At 44.8% G+C, this 25,073-nt stretch overlaps 2 protein-coding genes across 6 annotated transcripts in view; one reads left to right on the top strand and one right to left on the bottom strand.

The window, feature by feature from the left end:
- The window catches only part of LOC119699655, an 82,681-nt gene that overhangs the window by 17,916 nt on the left and 39,692 nt on the right, over nt 1–25,073 (top strand). For 3 of the 5 annotated variants that reach the window (XM_038133469.1, XM_038133468.1, XM_038133473.1), the window contains one exon: nt 112–744. In XM_038133469.1, the coding sequence (XP_037989397.1) occupies nt 112–431 (320 nt within the window). In that variant the 3' untranslated portion in view covers nt 432–744. Of the gene's footprint in view, nt 1–111; nt 745–21,150; nt 22,128–25,073 lie in introns of those variants that run through there. The other 2 variants (XR_005256493.1, XM_038133471.1) reach the window with 2 other exon arrangements.
- TMEM17 (transmembrane protein 17) lies at nt 12,597–16,335 on the bottom strand. Its single transcript, XM_038133474.1, has 4 exons — nt 15,520–16,335; nt 14,001–14,104; nt 13,659–13,772; nt 12,597–13,246 (listed from the first exon to the last, which is right to left on the bottom strand). Exons 1-4 carry the CDS (start codon nt 15,665–15,667, stop codon nt 12,956–12,958), a joined length of 657 nt encoding a protein of 218 aa, XP_037989402.1. The 5' UTR covers nt 15,668–16,335; the 3' UTR covers nt 12,597–12,955.

Genomic DNA, 25,073 nt, shown 5'->3' with positions numbered 1-25,073 from the left:
GTTCCTGGAGGGTGGCAGGGGCCATGCTGAACTTCCCAGAGGACTCTGTGAGCACAGTGGTGTCCCTGGGGCAGCAGGCACTGGGATGAGCCCGTGGCTTTTCTTTGGCAGGGATCAGCACCTTCCTCCGCCATGCTGACATGCTGGTGGGGGCAGCCCTCGTGGCCGGCCTGGTGCTGCTGGTGGCCTTTGGTGTCCTCTGCGTCACAGCCCTGTGGGGACAGACCCCCAGGAGGAGCCCAAGGCCTGAGGAGCCGCCGGTGAGAGCCGTGGAGGAGCCAGCCATGGAGCTGCACAACCTGGGGGAGTGCCTGCAGCTGGACCCCTTCCAGCTGAAGCTGCGGGCCAGGACCCCCGAGTGGCTCTGGAGTGTTCGTGTCCACCCTGGCCAGGCAGGACAGCTCTTCCCAGAGCAGCCTCCCCCACTCTGAGGGGGGCCCAGGCCTCGGAGACCTGTGCACTCACTCCTGCATTTCCCCAGATTTCTGCCACAAGCCCTGGTGCCAACCCTTCTGCTGTGTTTTGTGGGCCATGAATATCCCACAATAGTGTTCCTCATGTTGTAACTTAATTTTTTTAATGCTTGCTCAGCTTGGGGAACAAAATGTTTGCTCCACCCTGCTGTATGCCTGCTGATTTACCCTGCTCGAGATCTGCACAGGAAAATTAAAAACTTCATTTTTCTTTTAAAGAAAAAGAGAAATAAGATGTTTTGGTGCTTAATATGTAATTAAAAATTATTCTGCATCCTGCTCAGTGCTGCCTGCTTTCTCCTGCCCCCAAGGCAGAGCTCTTGGCATGACCTGAGGATCTGTGGGATATTTCTTCCAGCCTGGCTGAGAAACATCTGCAGAACTTGACTTAAAATTTTGGTGAGAAACTTGGTCAGGTTATGGCAGGTGTGTCCCCACTCACTGAGTGACGGGGACAGCCTTTTTGGTGCTTGCAGCATTTTTGGATGCTGGCTGCAGAAGCCCCACCACCACCTCGTCCTGGCCGGATGCAAAGCGCAGCTGCCTTCCCAGCTTGTCCTGCAGCTGGAGCCTGGTAACTTTAACTTCTCTCTTTGCCTTTTTTAAGGGGGTTTCAAGCGGCATTGCCCCTTTCCCCGGGAAGAAGCGTGCAGGGAGCGGTGGCAGGAGCCCCGCTGGAGGGAGCTCTCTGCCTCCGAAAGCCCTGGAAGGCGCTGCCTGCAGCTGCCCGGGAGCTGCTCCCGGGGCTGGGCACGGCCGGGGCTGCGGCTCCCTGCCTCAAACAGCTCCGTCAGGGCCGCTCGGGGGTGGTGTCCCGGCGCCTGTCGGGCAGCTTTGGGCAGGATGTGCCCTGGAGGTGTGCGCTGAAGGGAGCGGGATTGCACAGGGATGCGCCCAGCTCAGGGTCTGCTCCGCGCGGTCACCAGAGAGGGGGCTGGGAATGGCCCTGCTGTGTTTCTCTGCAGGTGAGGATACTGGCGAAGGAGTCAAAAGGGCTCCTGGGGTGTTTCCCTAGGATAATTTGCTTCCATACTCCTCCCCCACCCCCCCAAAAAAAAAAAAAAACAAAACAAAACAACAAAACCAATCAGACAAAAAAAAAAAACAAACAAACAACCAAAACAAAAAAACAACCAAAAACAAACCACCAAAGAAAAAAAGAAAGGGGTGGTTCCTTTAGCTCAGCTGTTGAATTGCTGGAGAAGGAGCATTTGCAGTGTGGAGGGGGATTTTCCAATGGATTGATTCAACACAGACTGGGGCACTGCAAATGCCAGTGTTGTCAGAATCAGGTTGAGAGCACCTTGTTTGTACTGAGGTGATAAAGGAACAAACATCCTCTGTGCCCCTCTGGCAAGGCGTGGCTGTGCTGCTCTCCCATGGCAGGCTCATCTGAATTAGCTGCCGCTGATGGGGCTCTCCTGCCTGCAGCCAGGTGAGGCAGAGCTGGTGCCTCCCTGCACACACTCCCCCAACAGCAGCTCACTTCAGCACTGGTGCCATCCAGTTTTGGGTAGTGAAACAGAAAAATTGGTCTCCTGAAGGCACCCTGATCATTGCTTCCTTTGACATACGTGGCGCAATCACCTCTTACCAACCATTTTCTATGCATGGTTTTCAAAGTATTTAGTAAATAGCAGAGAATTAAATGCAAACCTCTCCTTAGGAGGCAGGTAAGTGGATGTAATTTTCCATTGTTAAGAGAAGGAAACCATTAATGTGTTTGCACAGAGTGTGCTTATTTCCTCAAAGATCAAAGAAAAGCAGCAGGGGCTAAAATAATACTGTTTTTACCTTGGCCTTGGATTTGGTCAGTCACTATCTCTCTTTTTCCCTTCTTGGATCCACAAAGGGGGCTTGGGGGGCTCTTCAGGTTGCTAACTCTTCTCTCTCCAGTCAGGTAAGGTTTGGATCCCAAAGCCAAGCGACTGATAAGCAAATGGATGCTTCTGCTTTCTTTCCAGCTTTTCCAGGACCAAGGTGAGCCTCACCCTGTGCTCCCCTGTTGGACGCCAGCTCCTTTAACACAGCTGTAGTCTGCTCTGTAACCCAAGCATGAGGATCACCCATGGATGATCCTCCCATTGGATCACCTTTCCCGGAATGTCCTGCTGATGCTCATGCACAGGGCACAGAGGAAAGCCTGGAGGGATGTGCCTGGGCAGGGCTTTCTGCAGCCAAACCCATGGCAGCAGCAGGTCCATCTGGGCTCTGGGTGCATGCAGGAGGTGGAGATGGCATGCTGCACCCCTCTTATCTGGTGTGAAGTGACAGCACCTGCCCCTCATGGCTGTGCCTGGGAGAAATGTCAGGCTTTTACTGGGAGCACCTAAGGTATGTGTGTGATCTGTGTGTGAAAGAGCAGGGCAGAGCCAGGGACCAAGCCCACTGTGAGCAGTAGCTAGCATGGGTTTTCCCTGTTATAAAAATCCACCCTTTCAGTACCAAATAGTGTTGTTGCTTTTTATTTTCCAGTATGTCCAAAGAAACTGTTTTGCCTCATGAACTCTAGGCTGGCTTTAAGAACAGCCCATCTCTCCTTTCCTGCTCTCCCAGTTGAATTGAGAGGGGCTGACATCCCAGAATCCCAGGATGGGTCAGGCTGGAAGGGACCACCGTGGGTCATCTGCTCCAACCTCCCTGCTCAAGCAGGGCCATCCCAGAGCACACGGCACAGGAGGGCCTCCAGATGGCTCTTGCCTATCCCCAGGGAGGGAGACTCCACAGCCTCTCTGGGCAATCTGTCTGAGTGCTTGGGCACTGCACAGGGAAGTTCCTCCTCATGTTCAGGTGGAACTTCCTGAGCCTCAGTTCCTGCCCCATTGTCCCATTGCCTCTTGTCCCATTGCCTCTGGACAGAGCCTGGTCCATGCTCTGGCCCCTCCCTGCAGGCACTGACAGACATGGATGAGGTTCCTCTCAGTGTCTCTTCTCCAGGCTGAGCAGGCCCAGCTCCCCCAGCCTCTCCTCAGAACTGAGGTGCTCCAGTCCCTTCATCATCTTTGTCCCCCTCTGCTGGACCCTCTCCAGGAGCTCCACGTCTCTCTTGTCCTGAGGATCCCAGAACTGGACACAGCACTCCAGACTGGCCTCCCCAGGCTGAGCAGAGGGGCAGGATCAGCTCCCTGACCCGCTGGCAGTGCAGTTCCTAATGCAGCCCAGGGTCCCCTTGGCCTTCTTGTCCCCCAGGGCACAGCTGGCCCATGGACAGCTCATTGTCCAGCAGCAGCCCCAGGTCCTTCTGTGCAGAGCTGCTGCCCAGCAGGCCACCCCAGCCTGTGCTGGTGCCTGGGGTTGTTCCTCCCCGGGTGCAGGACCCTGCACTTGCCCCTGTTGAATTCCAGGAGGTTCTTCCCTGCCCATCTCTCCAGGCTGTCGAGGTCCCTCTGAAGGGCTCAGAGCCCTCTGGGGTATCAGCCACTGCTCCGAGCTTCCTGGCACCAGTGAACTTGCTGATCAGGCACTCTGTCCCAAACTTCCTTCCCTCTGCTGCAGGTCAGGGTACTGGCATCTGCTCTTCTCTCACATCTGCTGTGGATTGAATTAATAGACAATAAAACAAGACAAATCTGCTGGATCTGTAAATCTGAATTTGCTTAGAGATTGTCTGGAAGCTCTGCTGCTTCTGACATGCAAAATGAATTTGTCACCTCGCTGTGCAGCGCTCTGCTTGCTCACAGCCCTTGCCCGTATGAAATGACACACTGGTGATTTATGGGTCACCACAAATAATTTTCTTCTTTTCAGTAGGAACTGTTCTCTCATGCATTATTGCTCTCTGGCTGAGGTGTGTGCAGAGGTTTCAGAGGGTCCAGGATTTACTTGGAGATTGGTACATGCCCTAAGAACTGCAGGTGAAGAACAGTATTGGTACATCAGGTGATTTTTTTTTTTTTTTTTTGAGAAGACATTTACTAAGCCTGGTTGAACACATTCCCCCCAAATCCTTCAAGTTCATTTGACTGGTTTTTTCCTGGATTTGAAGCAGGCAGGGCACTGGCCACAGAGCACTTGGACATGAGCCATCAAGCTAGGGCAGAAGATATGGAGGCGGTTCCTCGTGGGAGACCCCTCATTCTATTTGCACCTACTTCATTAGAAAAGCCAAGAAAAATGGGAGACCTCTCATTCAACCTGTGGTGGCTGTGACTGGTACCTTAACCTGAGTAGTGAAAGCAACAACTAACCTGTGGGGAGAATCACTGTGAAGGGAGATGCTGGACACGAGTTGGGTTTTCTTTCCTACAGCAAGCAGAGAGCTGGGAAAGGGATATGGGTGCTCACAGCCCACTGGGACACCACTCTGTGTGTCTTTGCTGCCCATCACTCTGCCGCTTGGTAGAGGCTGGGCTATTGCTGAGGTCCATTGCTGAGGAGCATTGTCATGCTGAGGGCGGCCTCCAGAAGCTCAGATGTCCTTGTGTGAAGCGGTGCATTTAGGATGACACTAGAGTGAAAATATGGGAGTGTGGCTTCATGCTGAATGGTTGGAATGGCATTAAGCTGTAATATAACCACAAACCAGGGACAATCACCCCTGGAGAAAGTGGGTTTTACCCTATCAGCTGAAGGGCAGAAAACTGTAGCTGTATTTTGTTGACTGGCTGAGTGATACTCTCAAGTGAGTGACTGTGATTAAGTGGAGATATGTCTGTGACAGCTTCAAATTAATGAGACAAAGTAGAGAAATGAGGCTTAGAGCTGTCACTTTTTTCCTAACCTGACCTGGTCTAAAAGCCTGTTGTCCATCCCAGAGGAGGCAGCTGCAGCTCTCTGCCTACCCTGTGGATATCACCTGAGAGTTTGATTTCTCTGCTGGAGCTGCTGCCACACACACAGTTATCACCTGCAGATGTCTGTGCATGCAAGCAGGGGCTCTGCAGAGATGGAGGCTTTTGGGGACTGAGGAGCACTCTCTAAATAGTCATATTTCCTGGAAGGAGGCAGCACAGACTGTGAATTGGGTCTGTTCCCAGAGCATCTTAACTCACAAGTGATTAGCTGTTAATTATTATGCAATAAATTACTTAATAAATGAGTATTCTTCACAGCACCTATTGTGCCACATGACATCAGCTGAACTGTGTGGAATACATGTAATTACTGTCCCAGAAATGTAATTATAGCTCTCCCGCACCCTCAGATTCTTGTGTGACCATCAGCCATGGCATGGGCACTTGGAGCAGGGCTCTGTGCAGACAGTGCCACCATGCACCAGCAGATACTTTTCCCCCACTTCCAAGCTTGCTTTCAGTTTTCCAATGAATGTCAGGATCCAGTGTACAGGAGGCAAAAAAATCTGTTTTCAGTTGTGCATTAACTGTGTCTCAGTCCTGATGTCGGGCTTAAAAGCACCTTAAAAGCAATGTTAAGCTCTGATAGTTAGCCTTAAAAGAGTAAATACTTTAAAAAAATCCTACAATACATGTTGATTTCATCCTAGTTTTGTTTATAGGTGTTTTTGCTTTATAAGGCTTTAATAGTTCAAACCCCAAGGAAGGGTGCATTCTCCTGCTGGAGTACTTCAGTCCAAAATGTTTTTGCAGTGACCTAACTTTGTTTGTGGCTCTGAAGAGGGAGAGGTGGAGTCTCTTAACTGAGATCATCAAAATATTTGTGCTGGTATGTACATTTTAGATCTGCCCTTGAAATCATTCAACTTAGCCATGCCTTAATTTGTTTTGGGCATTTGAACTTTAATTTTTCCCCCCTAGTTCTTGTCGATGTGACTTGTGCCAGTTGGCTGCGGGGGTCTGTAATTGTGGATTTGGGTGTTTTCGGCTGCTTTTTGGGAAATGCAGTGGTCTGGCTTTGCTCAGAGGTGGAAGGAGAAATAAGGATGGAGAAAAATATCTGCACATGACTGAATAAGTGCAACAGTTTGAACTTAATCAGCCAAAATGGTTCTCTTAAGGGTGGGCTGCACATGTGAAAAGATGTATTGCAGTAAATATGTGATTGATTATACCAACAAATGTGGGATAGCAGGAAGCTATCACGAATAACAAGCACTAGATATTACAATGGGGATTTCTCACATTGCTAGCAAGGGGAAAAACTGCCCTGCCCCTCTGCTGGCTGAAAACACCAAAGAAGATATTTCCAATTTCTTTTTTCCCCTAAAAGCATCCAGGCAACAGCATCCATGTGCATGTTGCTGTCAGCAAAGCTGGTGCCTCCATTTTTCTTAGTTCACAGCTCCCACTGCTGCAGCAGCAGACAAACCAAACTGTGAGCACTCCCTGAACACAGCCTTAAAAAAAGCACCATTTATGTGTCCAACCCATCAAAGGCACACAGAAGGGAGAGCAGGAACAAGCTGTGTGTCAGAAAGCCTAAAGAGTGATAATGATGCACAGCAAATGGGTGGGAAATAACAGGGCTGTCACTGCAAGGCTGCTGGAGCACTGAGCCAGCAGCGGGTGCCTGCTCTGCATACAAACAGCACCTGGGTTTCTGCAGGGCTGACTCACACGTGCCTGGAAAAGTGCCTGGTTCCCAGAATGTGTGGGAAGGTCTGTGTTCTGGATGTCCTTCATATAGGATGGTGATCTGATGGCACAGAATGGGCAGAGCCATATTACCTATGGAGCGAGCAGGACTGGCTGGAGGATTTCAGCTTTGGGGTAGAAGGGTCCTCAGGCCAAGGACAAGGTCTGTTCATGGCTGATTTCAGCAGTGCTAAAACTCATGCCTTGTGAAGGCTGACTTAGAACAGAGACTAGACAGAGCTAAAGAATAAAGTAGGGATTTATTAAAAGGCCTCAATTGATCCACCTTGGGTAGCACAACCCAAAATGGTCACTAAATGGACCAGCGGTCACGGGGTCTCACACTTTTATAAGTTCTGGTCCATTAGCATATTGGAGCTAATTGTCCAATTACAGCTCCAGCCCATGAAGCCCCATGCTTCTTGTTTTTCCCTCTTCAATCCATGTTGTTTATACTCTTGGGCCTGAGATCTGGATCAGCTGTCCTTGGGTCCCCAGCTAGAGAAGGAATTGCTTTGTCTACCTATTCTGTGGAGAGAGCTTACCATCCCCTAATATGAAGCTTACACACTAAAGCAGAATAGAATCTGAAAAATATAAAAGCTAAAACCAGAGGCATCAAACCAAAAGCAGGAAAATGGCTTAAAGCGCTGCACAACTTCTCTGAACATCCTGACCTGCCCCCTCCAAAGTTGAAGAACAGTAAGAAATTATTATTTTACTCTACAAGCCCAGATGGTTCAGCAGGGCAATGGATAGAGCTCCTGACTGAAGGAAGTGGGGGTCAGTCCCTTTTCCCAGGTAACAAGTGCTAGGACAAGAGGAAACAACCTCAAATTATGCCAGAGGAAGTTGAGATTGGATATTAGGGTGAACCCCTTCACTAAAAGGGTGGACAGGCAGTGGACAGGTAGTGGGACAGGCTGCCCAGGACAGTGGTGGTGTCATTGTCCCTGGGAGTGTTCAAAAACTGCGCAGATGTGGTGCCTAGGGACTAGGGACATGGGTGGGCCTGGCAGGGCTGGGTTATCAGCTGGACTCCATGATCTCAGAGGTCTTTTCCAGTCTTTTCCTGTGATTCTATCACTCGCTAATTGAAAGCTGTACTGAGAAATGCAAACACAGGCAAATGTATCCCACCCTACTCACACCTGTTGGGTTGCTTTGTTGCAAGTGATGTTTAGAAACAAATTATTCTTTCAGTGCATCCTAAAAAAACCCTCAGAGAATTTTCCTTGGTTGGGTTTTTATTCTTATTATACTATCTCTGTTATCACTGCAATATTTCATGCTTCTAAAAAAAATAAAAAAACCCCCAAAAATAAAAAACCCAAACAACCAAAAAAAGTCCTATTCAAGAACAAAGAAACCCACAGCTTTTCTTAATTTCAGTCTTTTGTGTCCAAAGGGCTGTCCTTAACTCAATAACTGACTTTTTATTGTGTCACATTTCACTGTCCCTGACTGCAGCCAGCCTAGCTAATCCTTTTGCTGCTGCCTTATCAGTATTTCCCCCCAAAAAAAGACATTGTCCTTTTTGTCCTTATCACCTTGACACCCACTCCTGAGTGCCTGGTGGGATTTGAGAATTTAAAATTATTTTTTTAATGCAGTTGTACTTACAAAAAAGGAGCAGCTTCAAAATATTTCCCCACCCCATGTTTTTATACATGCTTTGCTAACCATGATAGATCATTTGGAAATTGGAAAAAAAAAAAAAAAAAAAAAAAGAAAAAAGAAAGAAAAAAGGAGTGAGATTTAGGTTCCTCCAGGATTTTGAAAATGAAGGTGTTCGAAGACTTGCTGTTCAGCTACTCCCAACTGCAATATAAAAGGAAGATTTGTTGCATTTCTGGTTGCAGTAAGAATATGCTTCGAATTGAGGTGTTTTAAAAGCAAACAACAAAAATCAAATACAGAGCCCTTTAGCCACATATTTTAATTATTGACTATTACATTGATATACTGCAGAAGATACTCAAGTATCTTGCTCTTGCAAGCTTTAATCTTGTGATAAATTTTGTACTTCCTGTGCAAAAGACCAAACAAAGAGAGGAGAGACTCCCATGCTAAAATCCTTTCTGTAATTGAAACAGGAGCTCAAACATTGACTCATTGACTGGTAGGAATCCCTCTGGATTGACACAGGCAGTGTCAATGGGCTGAGGGGCTCTGCTCAAAGCTCCAGCAGTACAAGTGATTATCAACAGGTATCTCTGATATTCTTCTCATCTTCATGAATTCAGCTGATTGTTTTCAATACATGGAGAGTGTGGTAACTTAAGATGCTTGGGCATTTTTTCCTGATTATTTTACTTAGGACCAGCATGGGCCTCTCAGTGTGAATACAGAAGGGTCTTTTCTATCCCTTAAAGAGCAACAGTACCTTATTTCACAGACTGCAGGAACTCCTGCCCTGATACTGGATGTTCAAGGCAGCTCTCAAGGAAGTCATGAATACTTCCCAAATTCACCAGTGAAGCCACAGGCCTTGGCTGTTCTTGCAGCTACCTGCCAGATCTGTTCATCTCTGTCTACAGTTCCTTTGTTGTGCTCATGCCTCTTGGCCAGTAAATGCTTCCCAGGGACTATATTACTTTCAAACTTTGGACCATCTGAAGAAGAAAAAGTGCTTTTTTTTCCTATAAGAAACTGCAAAAATTGCATGTATTTAATGAATGTGGAACTGAGTGCTCCAGGCTGCTGCTTAGCTGGGGGAGTAACATTTCTGCTGAATCTCTCAAGATTTCAAGCTGGTAAATTTTCACATTTATTTTCTTTTAATAAATTCTCTCCTTCATGTACCCAGGGGCAAATTTGGTGGCACCAATCATCAACATACACATTTTCTCTCTGTGTTACACTTCTTGAACCTATCTATTCCATTATATATTCCAATTCTTCTTGCTCTTATCAGCTGACCCTTACATACAGCTTTGCCTGCCTCCTTTAGCAAACCTCTATTATCCTTGCTTTATTTGAAGCACTCAACAAGGTTATTTTTAATTGTTGCTATCTGACCTTTGTTCTGGAGAAAAAAAAATTGTTTTTAAAAATAAATGATACCTGCAGCCTTTCCCAGCTATTGGCCATCTTATCAGGCTATGTAATGATGCCAATTCTGCTTCATCAACTATTTAAAGATGCACACTAAATCCAGTCCAGTTTATAAGAGACAAAGGCAAGAGTGAAATGTATGATCTCATTCCTTTGGGTGCAATTATTTCAGCAAACGTAAAGACTGAGCTGTTGATATGGAAAGGTTAATGCTGTACCCTCCTTTTTATCAATTGTCTGTTTTCTATCAAATCTATGTCTTATCTTGTGTCTGCTTTATCAGATCTGCTTAAGTAAGGTACACACTTGAAGCCTCTTCTAAATTTAATTTCTCCTTCTTGAAAGTCCTGAAACTATTAAAAAAAGAGAAATCCTTTTACAAAGTCTATTTTAGACAAGGGACACAGGCCAAGTTCAGGTATTAACCATTTGCCAGCTATGCCCTTGATCACAAAATACTCCTCTCATCTTTAAATTGATCAGTAACCTAAAATAGAGCATTTTAAGATAATGCACCCATTCCTAATTTCTTTTATTCAGTTAAAGGAAATACATTGGTACAAATTTCCCTTAAAATTGGCTGTTGGCCTTTCCTGACAGTTAACTTCATGAAAAAAAACAACTGATTTCTGTTCCCAGGCTTTAGCCACTCAAAAGATCTTGATTGTGAAGGGAGAGCTGCTGGTAGCAATCTAGAGCATCCAAAAGTACTTTTTGGGGTGTTCTTGGCACAAACTGCAGTGTGGCAGAACGTCACTCTTGTATAGCTTGTTCTCAGAACTGTCTGGACGCTGCTCAGTGAACTCCCACGTGTTTCCAGTGGTTTTGGGTTCCTTCCTTTCATTTTGGTTTCCATCTATTCTCTAGAGATGAGGAAAACCACCAGCCCCTCTCACTGCCCAAATACTTGCACTGCTGAATCTTAAATTCTCATGTTCTACTTCTGTATTTTTTTTTCTGCTTGCTTGATGTCTCACCAGTTCTTGTGAAATTTGGAAACTGAAGGAAGTTTCTTTGTGAAATTAAAACTGAAAATTATGAAATGAAAAGCAGACCAGCGGATCTGTTAGGAAGCCTGAGCAGAGTGTAGGTAGAGATCTTGAGTTTATCAAATATGCTGCTGAAGCTTTACCTCATAGGCTGGTTTCTACCTTTACCATTTCCAGACAACTCTACTTCTAACAGTGTTTTTCTTAATTCTATTTCCCCCTCCTCCTCCCCATCCCCAAAGAGCTGAGTGTCCTTGTGTCTTTGGCTCCAGACAGTTGTCTTGCATGGCAGTTTGATCTTCCATATGCATCACTTCTTTATCACTAAAAGCAAGGATTTTGAGTTATTCCTCACGGCCTTAGCCCGGAGGCCAGTTCCTTGTTGCCAGCATTGGTGTATGGTTGACTTTTTCAGCTTCATGGTGTATTTCCTGTACTTAGTGTTAAAAATCTTCCTTCAGCCCTGTTTTTAGCATTCTTCTGTAGTGTAACTGTGGTTGACATTAAAAATATGCCCAATGTTCCCCTTGCATCAGTTAAGAATGTTTTGACAAGGATTTTCTAATGCTGGAAAAGTATTTTTGAAACGCTGTAACTTCTCCTTGAACCTCAGTGTGTCCCTCTCAGGCTCTGATTACAGAGCTCTAACTGCTTTATACTAACTGTTAAAAGACATTCTTAGAGACTCTTAGAGAAATCCTCTCTTTCTGTGCAAAAATCCAAGATGGTAGTTTGCTTTAAAACAAAGGCATATGTGCTCTGATAATGTAAGCTTTATAATAATGAAATGAAGAAGCAAACTTACAAAATTACAAATGTGTAATTCATTGTCCCATTCATTCATGGACTGAAAGGAAAATTAACCATTTTGGTAAAAACAAAAGCTAATGCCTTTTTCTCACTTGGGGTTATGTAAGCTTTAACTATTCAACAGCTTTAAGCATAATGTGCCTTTTTCATGTTAGACTCATCTTCCTTCCAATCCTTTGAGCAGTTTGTATGCTTGTGCCAGCTTTCAAAACTGACAACTCCTGCCCTGCTCAAAGGTCTCAAAGGATTCCGGTGAAAATTTTATTTTAATGTTTGATCTCCATCACTCCTTGACAGAAAAAGTGAACTTTTAGCCATTACCAAAACTGCAGAAGATAGCCTAAAATTTAATACACATAACAGGAATGAGAGAACTTTGGTATTTGCCCTGGCTTGGGAAGAACAGGTTCTGCCTTTCAGTGACATAAACCTTTTTTTTAATGACTATAATTTTGTTACTGCTGTGTCTGGGAAAATTGCACCACTCTGACTTGATAGATAGAACTGTAACTAAGCCAAATGAGATGAGCAGAAGAGTTTTGTGGAATGAATACCTTTGAAATTACATGCCTAGTATAGCAGTGAGGAATTTCTAAGAACTGGAATTACCTGGAAGACCATCTCTGAAAGTGTGGTCTTTGTTCACTAACTTCTTTTTGAGCCTCAAGACCTCTGGGGGCTTTTGTTTTGGGTTGGGTTTTTTTCCTAACTGAGGTATCAGACACCAAATATGTGCAACATATCTGGAAAACAGACAAAACTGGTACCAACACAAAAAAAGTGTAGAAAAGATTTATTGTAAACAAAATAATTTTGTGCAAACAGTGGGGAAAAAGGCTTCTGGTTTTTGAAAAATGCCACAACTTTGTAAAACGTAAAACCCTCCAAATCTACTCAGTCCACAAACAGTCCACTCAGTCAGTTATGGAATTGGCTTTGATTTTCCTTGCAGAAAGGAGCTCCATCCTCTGAGGTTTAATGTTGACTCTTGAGCAAGATCTACTTTTTTGATACCTCTGAGGCAAGAAGGCAAAGAATGACCCAACAAAACGGAAACAGAACTGCGGCCACATTGGGCCGGGCTCTGTTCCCTGCTGAGGCCCTGGGGGCGCGATCTCCGGCGGGCACTGGGGCCCTACCAGCCCCGGGAGCTGCTCCCTGCGGCCAGGCTGCAAACGCCAGGCGCGGGGCGCTGCTCCTCCAGGCGGTGGAACTCGGTCAGGCGGAAGCGAGTGGCCAGAGTGTTCACCATCCTTTTCAGGGTGAAAAACGCCGCGACCGCTTGGAAGGAGAGGAAGGCGGCGAAGATGATGTGGACGGCTCGCTCCAGAGAGTGGATTTTGAGACCTTCATTAAATAGCAAGAAGAGAATTATAGGCAACTGCGGGAGGAGAGTCAGGAGCCAAAACCCAGCCAGCTCAGGGACCTATAACAGGGAGACATCACCTATTAAAAACCCGACCGCTGAATGGGATGAAAAAATCCAAAATCTTGTGAAGAAAACACATTTCTTTTTAATTTTCCAAAAGCCAGCACATAATGTGGAAACGCAAAGTGGGGTGGCTTCATATTTCCATTTCTGTGTTTTTAAGCGTACTTGTATTTTCTGACAAGACAATTTTAAGGAGTGAGAGAGCTCTCTTCTGAGGGAAAACTACTTGAAATTCACAAAATTAAGTGGAAGCCAATGCCAAGGGAATAGAGGATGCAGAGTGCAACTGAAGAGAAATAACCATGTCCTCAACTTAAATCTCTTCAATAAAATGCCTGCCAGTTAATGCTCAACTCCCACAAGCAGAAATTCTTGCAGAAATTACTGTGTCCATCTGGTAACTTACTTTCTCCAGGAGATTGCCCACATATCCCAGGTAGAGTCGAATGAGCTCTGTCAGAGAGACCAGGATCATGATGGTGACCAGGATGAACTTGTAATAATCTGATAAGGCTGGATACTGGAGGGGAAGAAGAAAGTAAAAGTTTCTGCCGTGGTGTCTGTGATTAAATGAAGATACTCTGTGCTACTCTCAGCTGACAGCATTGGCATTCAAACACTCCTGAACCTCCAGCTTCCATGAATTCCCAAATCAATGTAAAAACCTAACTCCAATGAGCTGTATCCCACACCAGGATGGGTTTGATGTAACATACATTTACAAACCAGCACTTTCCTTCCTTCTCACCTTCAGGTAGAGGATGGCAACTGTGATGAGCCACCAGAACGGGAAGAAATAAACATTGAAATAGAGGGACATCTGCAGAGGCAAACTGGAAAGGATTTCACAATCTGTACAGAGAGAAAGAAGATTTTATCACTCCAGCTGTAAATATGACAGAAGGATACTGCTCCATCTTAGTTTCATGCAGGGCAGTAATCTGACTCTTCAGTCAAATAAAATGTTAAGAAAAATATTTTTGTTTATCCAGAGGAAATCTTCACACCCTATCTAGAGTTACATCATTTCCTGGAATCCAAGGCACCTTTTGGATCCTGGGACAGAGCATTTTTATAATATAGTCAGATAATCAAGCTGAGTGTCCAATTGTTGATTACCTGGTGGCTTTTAGCTTACTCCACCATCTCTGACTAAGGCTTAGCTCAAGAGAGCTGCTAGAGAGCAGGCCTGCATGGCCCACTCTTACTTTGCAACCTTTTATTGAAACAGATACTTGGATGGTCATTTGTCTGATTCTGAAGAGATTAAGAGTTTCAAATATATGTCAAACTAAAGCTCATCCTTTCAAGCCAGTACAGGACAAGATGCATCACACAACTCAACAGAGAGAAAAGCAAGTCTCAAACTCCAACATGTGGGCAGTAAATTCTGTACTTACGACTTTATAATAGACCTACAAGGTCAGACTTAAGGAAAAAATTACTTAAAACCAGGAAAGTCTAGAGTTCAAATTTTGTTTGTCATCACAATGTTTAGGTATGTTAAAGGTTTCCTTGACATGGCATTGCTATTTATAAATTCTGTGCAAGTTCTAAAACTGCGTTTGGATGAGTGTTTAAGCAATATAAGCCAATTCTAATTAATTTTTCTATCCCTGAATTAAATTAATGCTTATTTGCTCGGATTGCTAAAATTAATGCAAAAGCCAGACAGCATTGCAATGGCTGTTGCTGCAGCAACTCCCCAAGATATGTATGTGTAAAACTGAATTTTTGAAATCCTGATGTCCAATAATTTGCAATTGACTTCAGTGGACTGGATATTAACACAGGAGTATTCTTCACACAGCAAGCCAAATAAAAAGAAAGACTAAACAGAAGCTATTGGTGAAATGTTTGATGAAGGAAATTAGGAACTCGTAAGCGTTAGCAGTGTTACTACACAAAGCAAGCGTGAACTCCTGTCTTGAAACAAGAACGTCTTGTTGATTAATTTGATCGGCTTAGAACGGATTCATCGGCTGAAATCACGGCAGCCTCTCTGTGTGGGCGGTACTGTGCGCATTGCCATGGCTACTCTCCCGCTAGAGGTTTGAACAGGGCGCGAGTGGGCCCGCAGCTTCCAACACCGGCGGTACCACGGCCGCAGACATCGCTCTCCACGCCAGGCAGGGCGCATAGAGAGAAAGCCGACGGCCAAGGCAGCTCCTGCGAGCGGCGCCTCCGGCGCGTCCCGGCCCAGGCGCGCAGCAGAGCCCCGGGCCCGCCGCCGCCCGCCCGGCCGAGGCCGCGGCGCCGCGCTGTACCTGCGCGGTAGCCCGGGAAGCCCGGGGGGGCGCGGGGGACGTCGCTGAGCGCGGTGCGGTGGCTGTCGCTGAACACGGAGCTGCTGAAGGAGACGAGCCGCCGCCGCAGGGGCTCGGGCAGCGTCGGGGGCCCCTCGGGCCGCGCCATCGCGCCCAGGCCGCGGCGGGGCCGCGCAGGCGCGGTGGGGCCCGCAGGGCAGGGGAGCCGAACGGGGCCGGGGCGATGCCGGCCTCGGGGCGGGAGCGATGCCGGCCTCGGGGCGGGGGGAGCGGAGCCTCCGCCCCGGGGACGGACCCCGAGCCCACCGGGGCGCGGCTGTGGCGGGACGGAGCCCGCTCGGCAGCGAGCGCGGTGCCGCGGCCGTGCCCTGGCGCTGGGAGCTGCCCGTGCCAGCGGCTCCCCTCAGTTCCGGCATCGCTTTGCTCGGTTTCGCATCAGTCCGGGGGGATTTTGTTTCTTCTACTCTGTGGTTTTCTGAAAAGGTAACCGGAATGTGTGCCCGAGGAAAGCTGCTGTAGAAGCGCTCTGCTCCTGTCTAGATAAATCCGGGAGAAGCATGGTCCTCGATGACGGTCAGAGAGGGAGGGGGGAGTGGAAGAATGATGTGAACATTCTGTGTTGCCACTTACAGTGGCTGTGAATGACTCATTTTACGAGAGATGGAGGTGTAACTGAGCCAGAAAATACCTTTTCCTCAAGGAAGTCTGTGTGTGCTACTCTGAAGTTAAGAGCTGTGGTTTTACCAAGAGAGCCATTCTAGCCCAGTCAGCTTTGTCCCTTACTGGGGGTTTCATGGAATCACAATAAATTATTAATACAAACCCAACTTCTTGTGCTTCTTTTACTTGGAAAATACAGACCCTCTAGAAATGAGGTAATTTGCTCTCCAGGTTTTTCAATCACCTTAGGGCCTGATTCCTTCAAGAAAAAAAAAAAAGCATGCCATTCTTAGGTGTGCAGGAAGTTATTTTCTGCACAACCAAAATGAAAGAACAGCTTGTGTCTTTTACTATGAGAGATTTTCTGCACCTAATGTGACATAGAATTACAGGGTAGTTCAGGTGGGAAGGGAACTTAAAGACCACAGTGTTCCAAGCCCCCTGCCATGAGCAGGGACACCTTCACTGGGCAGGGCATGTCAGCTCTCTTCTCCTGCTCCTCCACCCCAAATCATGTTCAGCTTCTTCCCGGGGTGATCATGCTCCAGTATGACTTTCCAAACTCAATTATCTCCAACTAAATAATTTAAAGCCTAGTTTAAATTTAATTTCATTCTATCCCACTGGGAGGACTACAGAGAAAGATGGCTAAACAAGGAGTTCTGAGAAATCCATTTGGCTTTTGAGCTGGTGAATGGTGCAGTATTGACAAAAGATACTTTCCTAAGGACTTCTTCAAACATGTGTATGCCAGCAGGAATCTGCATTAGAAAACAACTGAAATTATAGAAGAGTTTAAGGATCACTTTTATATTTGAGGAAACTTTATGAAAGCCAGAATTAATGTTCAGATGGGTTTCTGAACTTTTAAAAATGCAGTCTGTATCAGTTATCTTGCCAATTGCCAGTAGGTGCTGGAAATTATTTCCTTTCAGGCTCAACAACTGTAATGGTGACTTTTGCACTGTTTAGCCAATACGTTCATAAAGTTCTCTGCTATAGAAGGGGGCAAGGGGAGGAATCTCAGTGAGATTGCCAGAAATTTTGTTTTACTGTTGTTACCTTGGTCCTGACCTGATTAATCACTCTGCAAGTTAGGGAGACTCTCATCCCATACTCTCAACTACTTAGACACAAGAAACAGGTTTATATGAATCAAAATATGGCAGAGTTTTGATTAAGTCAGATATTCATGGAAGTCTCAAGGTTTTTTCCATGGTACAAGTTGGTTGGCATGTAAAAGTTCAGCCTTTAAGGATTTTCCTTTTGATTCCTTTTTCTGAATGAAAGATGGAAGAATTTTTCCTGAACTGCATGATGTTATGCTTTTTCCTGATGCCAGTGGCTTTGAGTGGGGACCCTGATCTTCCTAATTCTGCTTGCCTTATGTTCCAGTTCTGAAAACCTTCAAGCATGCAGCCAGGTGTCCTGCCAGCAGCTCTGCAGCAGCCAATGGTGTTTTGCAGAATTAGGCTCTGCCCTTGTAAAAACTGAACCAGTCGAGTTTAGCAGCCAGGAAAGTGTAAAACTGAGGAGTAGGCAAAGGAAAGGCTGATGGCATGCAGACACCACAAGAAATGCATGGATTTGCCATGTAGGCTCAGCTTCCAGACTCAAGGTGTGACTGTGATATTTGGCAGCCTTCCATTTTCAACAGATGGCCCAGCATTCTGCATGCCCCCACAAAATAAAGTAGTGCACGCTTTTGTTTAATATTTTTGTCTGTGCAGACACTTAAAATATTCCCTGAAGAGAAACTCTTTGTTTTTACTAATTCTGTTTGATTTTTGTCAGGCTACAGCCTCCTATTATAAAATTTTTATCTCTCAGCAATTTAATGATCGGAATTCTTTTGATTTTGTGTAGGGAGGGATGGAGAGCATCCCTTCAAGTGGAAGAAAACCTTAAAACTTGAAGGATCAGAATACCTGGGGCATCTCCATTGACACATCAGAGCTTTCTGTAACAGGAGGGCAAGAATCTGTGCTATAAGGAGTGGGAGAAGGAAAAACATTTAACTGTTGCATGGCTGTAACAGAGACCATGACCATCTGCATAAATAGTGTCACACTTCCAGCTTTTGTGACAAAACTCTTATCTGGCCTTTTCCTTTCTTAATGGAGAGGCATTCCCTGACTGAATCTCTGTCTATCCACAAATGGATGTTTCCGTAGAAATAACCAGACTTCCAGGGTCTCTGTGCTTCAAAATAAGATGTTGAAATATGAAACTGGAAGAAATAGGCTCACAGTGGCACAGCATTTTAAATGACTGTTTTATTTCTCTCCACATGTGCTAGCTATAAATAAAACAAAAGTCTCTGAAAAATCTGCCTGAAAGCTTTAAATCAGAGCAATATTGGACCTTTGTGTATCCACAGCAGTCCAACTGACTTGGTAGACACTGGCCTGGCTCCCAGACCAAAGCTCCTGGGGCTCTCTGGCAACAACACAAAGCCATAAACACCAGATGCAATACATCTATAGAAATGAAATATCAGCAGTTTTGCACAATTGGCATTTCAGCAATGCAGGGTTCATTTAAATGGTTCCAGTGGTTTACCTTTGCACCTGAATCACAATTTCTACATTTCTGAAGGTGTTGTTGTGGAATCTCACAAAAGCTAATTTTCCCTGGCATGCCTGTGCTGCTGTCCCCTGATGTGTGTGAGCAACAGAAATTACTCTCCTCCTTGCTTGCTCCCTAATACCTGCCTGGTATTTTAACAGAAATGGTGGAAAAGATGTGAGAAGTACTGCTGAGCCAAGCTATGTGCAGGCAGGCAGAGTACAGGCTTGCTTCCTCCTCGTGTCCTAAGAATGAAGTGGCAGATTGGGAGTTTTAACAAATTACAGAGACCATGAAGACTCGAATGTGTGGGATTGAAAGGATCATGTTATTAGCTGTGCCAGTGTCTGCCAGAGTAATTTCACAGTTGTGCTTCTGCCTTGTGAACCCCAGGACAGTGGTTTTTTTCTCTGTGTCCCTTGTGCAGGTTTTCATTTCACACCTATGGGATATTTGTGTCTAGTAAACAATTATTGTTGCTGATGAGACTTAGCCCAGGCCCTTGAGTCAAGTATTATCAAGTACATATCACTGCTGGGATTCCATGCATTAAATATATATTGGCTATTTTAGTTTTAAGCATAAAGACAGCAGAGAAAAAAAGGAAAAAAAAAGGAGAAGAAGAAGATGAAGAAGAAGAAGAAAGGACTGTTACTTGGCTCCTGCATAATGAATTTCTTCTTGCTGTATTTGGCATTTAGTTAGAGCCACTCCCTAGTTTGTTTTATTTATTTTGTTGATTCATAGTTTTGTCACACATGCTGGGAGAGTCTGAAAGCTGGCATGGCTATTAAATAAGTTTTAGTGTTTGTGTTGCAAAGGTGTCCAAGATTTTCACGGTACATGAGAAGGTTACTGAGGGTGGATGGATTTTGAGCCAGGCTCTCACTAAAGATCCTTGATGGGGCTTCAGGCTTGGTCTCATCTTTCTATAGATAGGCAAGCTGATATTTCATGCAGTAATTTTAAATGCCTAAGTATTATTTCTACAATCCAAACCAGTTAGAGAGGCTTTACCTCTTCTCTCCTGGTGGGTTCCCTCAGAGGGCTGTTCATGGGCAGGAGCAATGTGCTAGCTGAATGTGTCTGTCCTTCTCTACTGATTACCGGTAGAATCTTGTTGTTTTGCTAAATCGAGGTGCACAAAAGGTTTAAAAAGGGATGTAAGCTCTCCCAGATGTTGCTTTGTGGGTCTGAGCTCCTCCAGATGGTCAGGCTGTTTGTGTTCCCTGGGTACCACACCAGATGCTTCACCTGCAGTCTGCGCAACTCTTGCAAAAAGGCTTCCTGGGACGTGGACCCTGGCAGCTCCAGTGCTTTCTCTCTTTATTGCAGAATCCAAAGATGGCTCGGTATTAAAAAATTTACCTCCAATCTGTATCAGCTGTGCAAAGGCAGGATTGATTTTGCTGTTGCACACTGCTGTCAGGTCCCTGTAACAGTTGCTTTGTATCCTCTGCAATTAGCTCAAGCCTGAATCCTGAGTGAGTGATGGAGGATAACACTTGTAATTTGATCATTTAAGGAAAAAAAGAAAAGCCACATGGCAGAGAGGACTGTTGTTTAACAAACTGCTCTCAGTGTTAAGGCTTGTTTTTTTTTTAAGTCTTTATTTTTCTATTTGGACAGTTACATAAATGCCTAATTTCAACAGTGTGAGTATGCCACAGCTTAGGTGGGAGTGGCAGCAGCATTCTAAATTGAGGTTAGATATTTGGATATTTTGACATACATTTGGATGTCTAAATTTGGATTTCTAAACAAGAACAAGATCTCTGTCTGCTTTGAAGCTTTGCTGAATGCAAAGGTAAGTATGATGTGAGCGTGGTGTGTTCTCAGGTCAGCACCACTGTGTTTCCTTTGTTCTTTTCACCCAGGCCAGCTTCATCCTTGTGAGAGTGAGAGGTTGTGAGAATGGCTGGGAATCCCACAAGTCTCACTGGCTAAGAACAGCAGAGTTCTGGTTCAGGTCCTTCAGCTTCCAGCGAGGTGGGTTATGCTTTTGGGGATGTTAGTTCAACAGCACTGCAACTTACAGTATCACTCTGTTGAGATGTGGGTTTGGCTCCCTACTTACTTATATTCCATAATCTGTTGGCTTTAGGCTCTTTGCTGTGTTTCCAGACAAAACAAACTTGGCTCAAGTTCTCATCAAGTAGTAAGAAGAAAGAGTGTGGTGACTCTCAGGAGCTCCAAAGAGCGCTTAATTCTTTTTTTATTAATTTTTTTATTTTATTTTCAATTGTTTAAAGCGGGGCCTTGTTATTTGTGGTTACATGCTGGCTACTTGTGCCATTAGACCTTAGTCTCAGCTGTTATAGTTACTGTCATAGTACAAATGATAATTTTGAACTTCCCAGCCTGCTGTCTTTGAAATGTAAAATTTCTGTATTTCTTTTGTAGATGGAGCTCCTCATGGAACCAGAATCTATAGATGAAACCAGAATCTTAAGTGGTGCTTAAGACTGGAGAAAGTCTAGAGGAATTCTCACTATAACAATATTGCTTAAAAGCCAGGAATTCCTTTCCTGCATGCTGAATTTTTCCCATTCATAGTGGAGGACTGATGATCATATCCAGCTTGCAGGCTTGTCCTCTCTCTCCCTGAAATGTTTTATTACAGAACTCAATTAAGAGCAAATCTCCCCTCAAACTCTGTCTTACAAGGTCATGTCTGCCTTTATGAAATATTGAATCTGCAGCTGCAGGATTTATTACAACAGTATTTTAAAAGACGTGATGCTGGTGCAGCAGCTCTAATTAGAAATGCCCTGAGGTCACTGTGCAGGCCAAGTGTTGTTTCCAAACTGCAGCATCCACATCAAGAGGCAAGTTTATACATGTTGGACGGACAGACAGAGATACCTGTGGGAAAAACTGGAGTCTGCTGAGAAGTGCTGCTATGCTGTGATTTCTTACTCCTTTAATTTGAATTAGGTCAGTTTGAGCCAGACTTTGCCTCGGTAGCATTACTGAGTTGCTGCAGTTTAGTGGAGAGGGAAGACCCGGGCTAAAACCTTCAGCTTTGTGCTACAGTGTGACCAATTACATACTTTGCCACCTGGCCAGTAAGAAGTAATCAAAGCGGAATGTGGACTGATGCTGGATGTTTATCACAGTAAGGTTCCCCTTGTGAGGAAGTCCAGCAGGCAGACACAGGAAAAGGTTCAGGAGATGAATACACCCGAGGAGTTCTGTTCTACACGACAAATTGCCCACCGCTGTACCAGGCAGCCTGTGTTGATCACGCCTGAAGAATATCTCCTTTCCTTGAATATGAAACATGGCAACCCACTGTAGGAGGGCTCAGGATTGACGCTGCTGTCCTGCAGGGATAATGAGGAATTTACCAAAGCAGAGCAACAGATGCCTTGAGAGATGTGAGTATGATTAACTCCATAAATACGTATTATGAAATCATGGGCAGTGTTCTAACTGTAATGAATTTCCCCTGAGGGAAAATATGCCTGAGTAAAGGAATCATAATGAACTTGATGCCAAATGCAGAATGGAAAGGAATTACTATAAGGCTGGGGTCTATCCACATTTTTTTTTCTCAGTAGTCTTTTCCTTTGAAGACTCAGATGAAGAGTTATTTCTCTTCATTTTATTATCCTCTAATCTCCAAAGTCTATATCACTTTCCTAAAACACACTGGCATGTATCATGTGCATATATAGCATTCCCTGGGAGCTTTGTTACTGCTTTATAGTCACTGCAGGTGAATTTGTTCATAAAAAGGCAAGCACCTACTTGAGATAACATAAGTCAGTATTTGCTCCTGCGCTGAAAGTAGATTTCTGAGTGTTATCATGTAAAAGAGATGATATTTTTTTCCTACAAAACTGCGAGACCAAAGAACCCTGGAGGAGAATTTAAGCAGTCCTCATAAAGAGTGTTTATTACAAAGTCTCGCTTGTCAGACATGGAGAGCCTTTAACATCACATCTGGGTTAGCTGCTTGAGTTTGCAAATTAGCCTTAAAGCTGCTGGTATTTCCATGGTGTTCAGCCTTGCCTCAAGAAATCCTAGTGTAAAACCCACTGAAAAAATTGCCTAGACGGTCCCTTCTTGTCAATGTGTCCTGGCAGAAGGTGATGAGTTATTCCTGCCTCCCAAGGACCCTTGCTTGCAGGAGCATCTGTTGGCAGCAGACATAGCACAGGGGAGCTCATGAATTCCCCCAGTGTAAAATCAGGTTAGAGGAGCACAAAGCTGTATTAAAACTGTCTTGTGGCAAGAGGCAAGGCAGTTTGTGCTACAAAGGGGAGCACAAGGGGTGCTGGTGGCCTCAGAGCCTGGACTGACAGCACTTTATTCCAGCCATTATGTCCCAAAATCTCATTCTGGCAAAGGGTGGAGTCAGTCAGCTGAAAAAACTGTCCTTCTGTTATGTCCATTCTGATTTTCATGTTTCTTTACTATTCCACAGTGAACTTCACTGGTAAATATCTTGGAGCAGGTTTTTTGTGGTTTTTTTTTCTGTGCCTTTCAGAGCAGAGAGAAGAACCAGTGTCCAGTTAAACTGAGCTTCAGAATGCCAGGTTATCTGTGAGAGAAGGCTTGTCAGTGGGTAAAAATGGGTAAAATGGCTGTAATTCCTTGGGGATGGTTTGGTTCTGCTAAGAGTAAACAACCACTGTAGCCCTATCTTCAGTCCTGTGTGCAGCCAGGGTCCTGACAGCACTAGGCACTCTGCTGAAGTGGATTAAATACATGGTTTGGGGGTTTTTAGATTAGGAAGAGCTCTCTCTAACCTCACACATGAAACAAGCCATATAACTTCACTAGGCCTTTTTGCAGTGAGCTTTATAAGGCCTGATGGAATGAGAGCTGGTTTCTTGTCCAGTCTTGATTTGACTGGGTTCAGCACGTGCTTAAGAGCGCTGCTGAGTCTAGGCTGAAAAATAACTTTTCATGTGGGAATGCTGCAGAAAGGATAATGATCACAAGAGTCTGGGTGAAAGCAAAGGCTTCATTTAGCCTGCTCCCTTTGAGCCTCAGCTCATATTGCTTTGACATTAATAAGATGTTGAGGTGCAGACTTTAGTTGAATTTTTAATCAGATTTCTTTAACTTGGGTTTTGTCCCTTTTTGCGTCTGTGTGTCTTTCTAGTCTCAAATACTTCAGAGAAATTGTAATTTTAAAATCCTTTTCCAACTGCCCCTGAATTTTCAGTGATGAATTTCATCAGCTTTAAATGCTATTTGGTTTGTAAATGCTGGCTGATATTTGGGCTGATTAATTTCACATACTGATTTCTGGAAGCTGCAATACTCCATTTCACAGACAAATACTGCCCCAGCATATGGAAAATGGCAAATGATCCAGCTGCTTTGGGGCTCCCAAGTAGAGATGCATTAAAAAGATCTGGCTTTTCTGCAAGCTTCTGCCATCTGAAATGTCTCTGCAACTATTCAATTGATAGAAATACAGATTCTCAGATAGTTTGTACAGTTGAGAATTTGTGGCATTCTAGGATATCTCCAGAAGTCAAGACTGATAGCTCCATATCCAACATCTGTAAGATATCTATGTCTATTTTCCCAGGTATCTCTCAGAAGGTGCCTTAACATGTCTCTGTCATACTCAAGCCAAATTAGGAGCAATTGTTTGATCTGATCTAAAATTCTGATCCTGCTGAGAGCAAGAGAAGTTTGGTTGGGGGGAGTCAGGTATTTGGCTGGTTTCTTTCAATTGTTATCCGCAACTTGCTTCTCATTTTGCTTTTTGAATATATCACAGAGCTTCCTCAGTAAGAGGTTGTAATTTATACAGCTGGAGCCTGAATGAGACTTTGATCACCAGCTGTGGTTACTATTTCTGTCTACTCTTCATCACTTCAGACACTAATAGTCATTGTGCCCTGTGGATCCACAGGGTACTCACTCTTGTTGTGGCAATATAATTTAGTGGTTAGTGTGCAATCCTGTCTCCAACACACAGGATTGCTTTGTGATTGGCATTTTGTGTGGTAAAGAGAGGATGAATTGGAAACTTCATCCTGAAATAGAAGTGCATACACAGCCTAGGTGGCTTTTCAATGCAGCCCAATAAAGCAGTTTATTTCCTCTCTGGTACTTTTAGAAGATATTATTCAAAAATATTGTTTGTTTTAGACAGCTCTGCAATTCTTCTCTCTTATCACCCTAGGAACTGGATATAGGTGGAGGCTTTTTGATTTGTGCAGGTGAATATTTCATTGCCAGAGTTCAAAGACTCTTCAGAATGCTCTGGCCAGTACCAAAACTGGATTCCTCCACTAAAAATTCAGAGTAACTTCACTGAGTTAAAAGAAAAAAATTGCAGCTGCAGTTGGCCTGAG

This window comes from Motacilla alba, chromosome 3, assembly GCF_015832195.1.
Source record: "Motacilla alba alba isolate MOTALB_02 chromosome 3, Motacilla_alba_V1.0_pri, whole genome shotgun sequence".
Lineage (NCBI taxonomy): Eukaryota > Metazoa > Chordata > Aves > Passeriformes > Motacillidae > Motacilla > Motacilla alba.
Note: the sequence above shows the minus strand (reverse complement) of the source record. Positions and strands in the feature narration are given on the sequence as shown.

What these genes read in the sequence shown, in the direction of transcription:
- TMEM17 (XM_038133474.1), bottom strand. Translation starts at nt 15,667, where the DNA reads ATGGCGCGGCCCGAGGGGCCCCCGACGCTGCCCGAGCCCCTGCGGCGG. An exon ending in CTTCCCGGGCTACCGCGCAG is followed by an intron (nt 14,105 to 15,519) that starts GTACAGCGCGGC and finishes CTCTCTGTACAG; the next exon opens with ATTGTGAAATCCTTTCCAGT. An exon ending in TGGGCAATCTCCTGGAGAAA is followed by an intron (nt 13,247 to 13,658) that starts GTAAGTTACCAG and finishes TCCCTGTTATAG; the next exon opens with GTCCCTGAGCTGGCTGGGTT.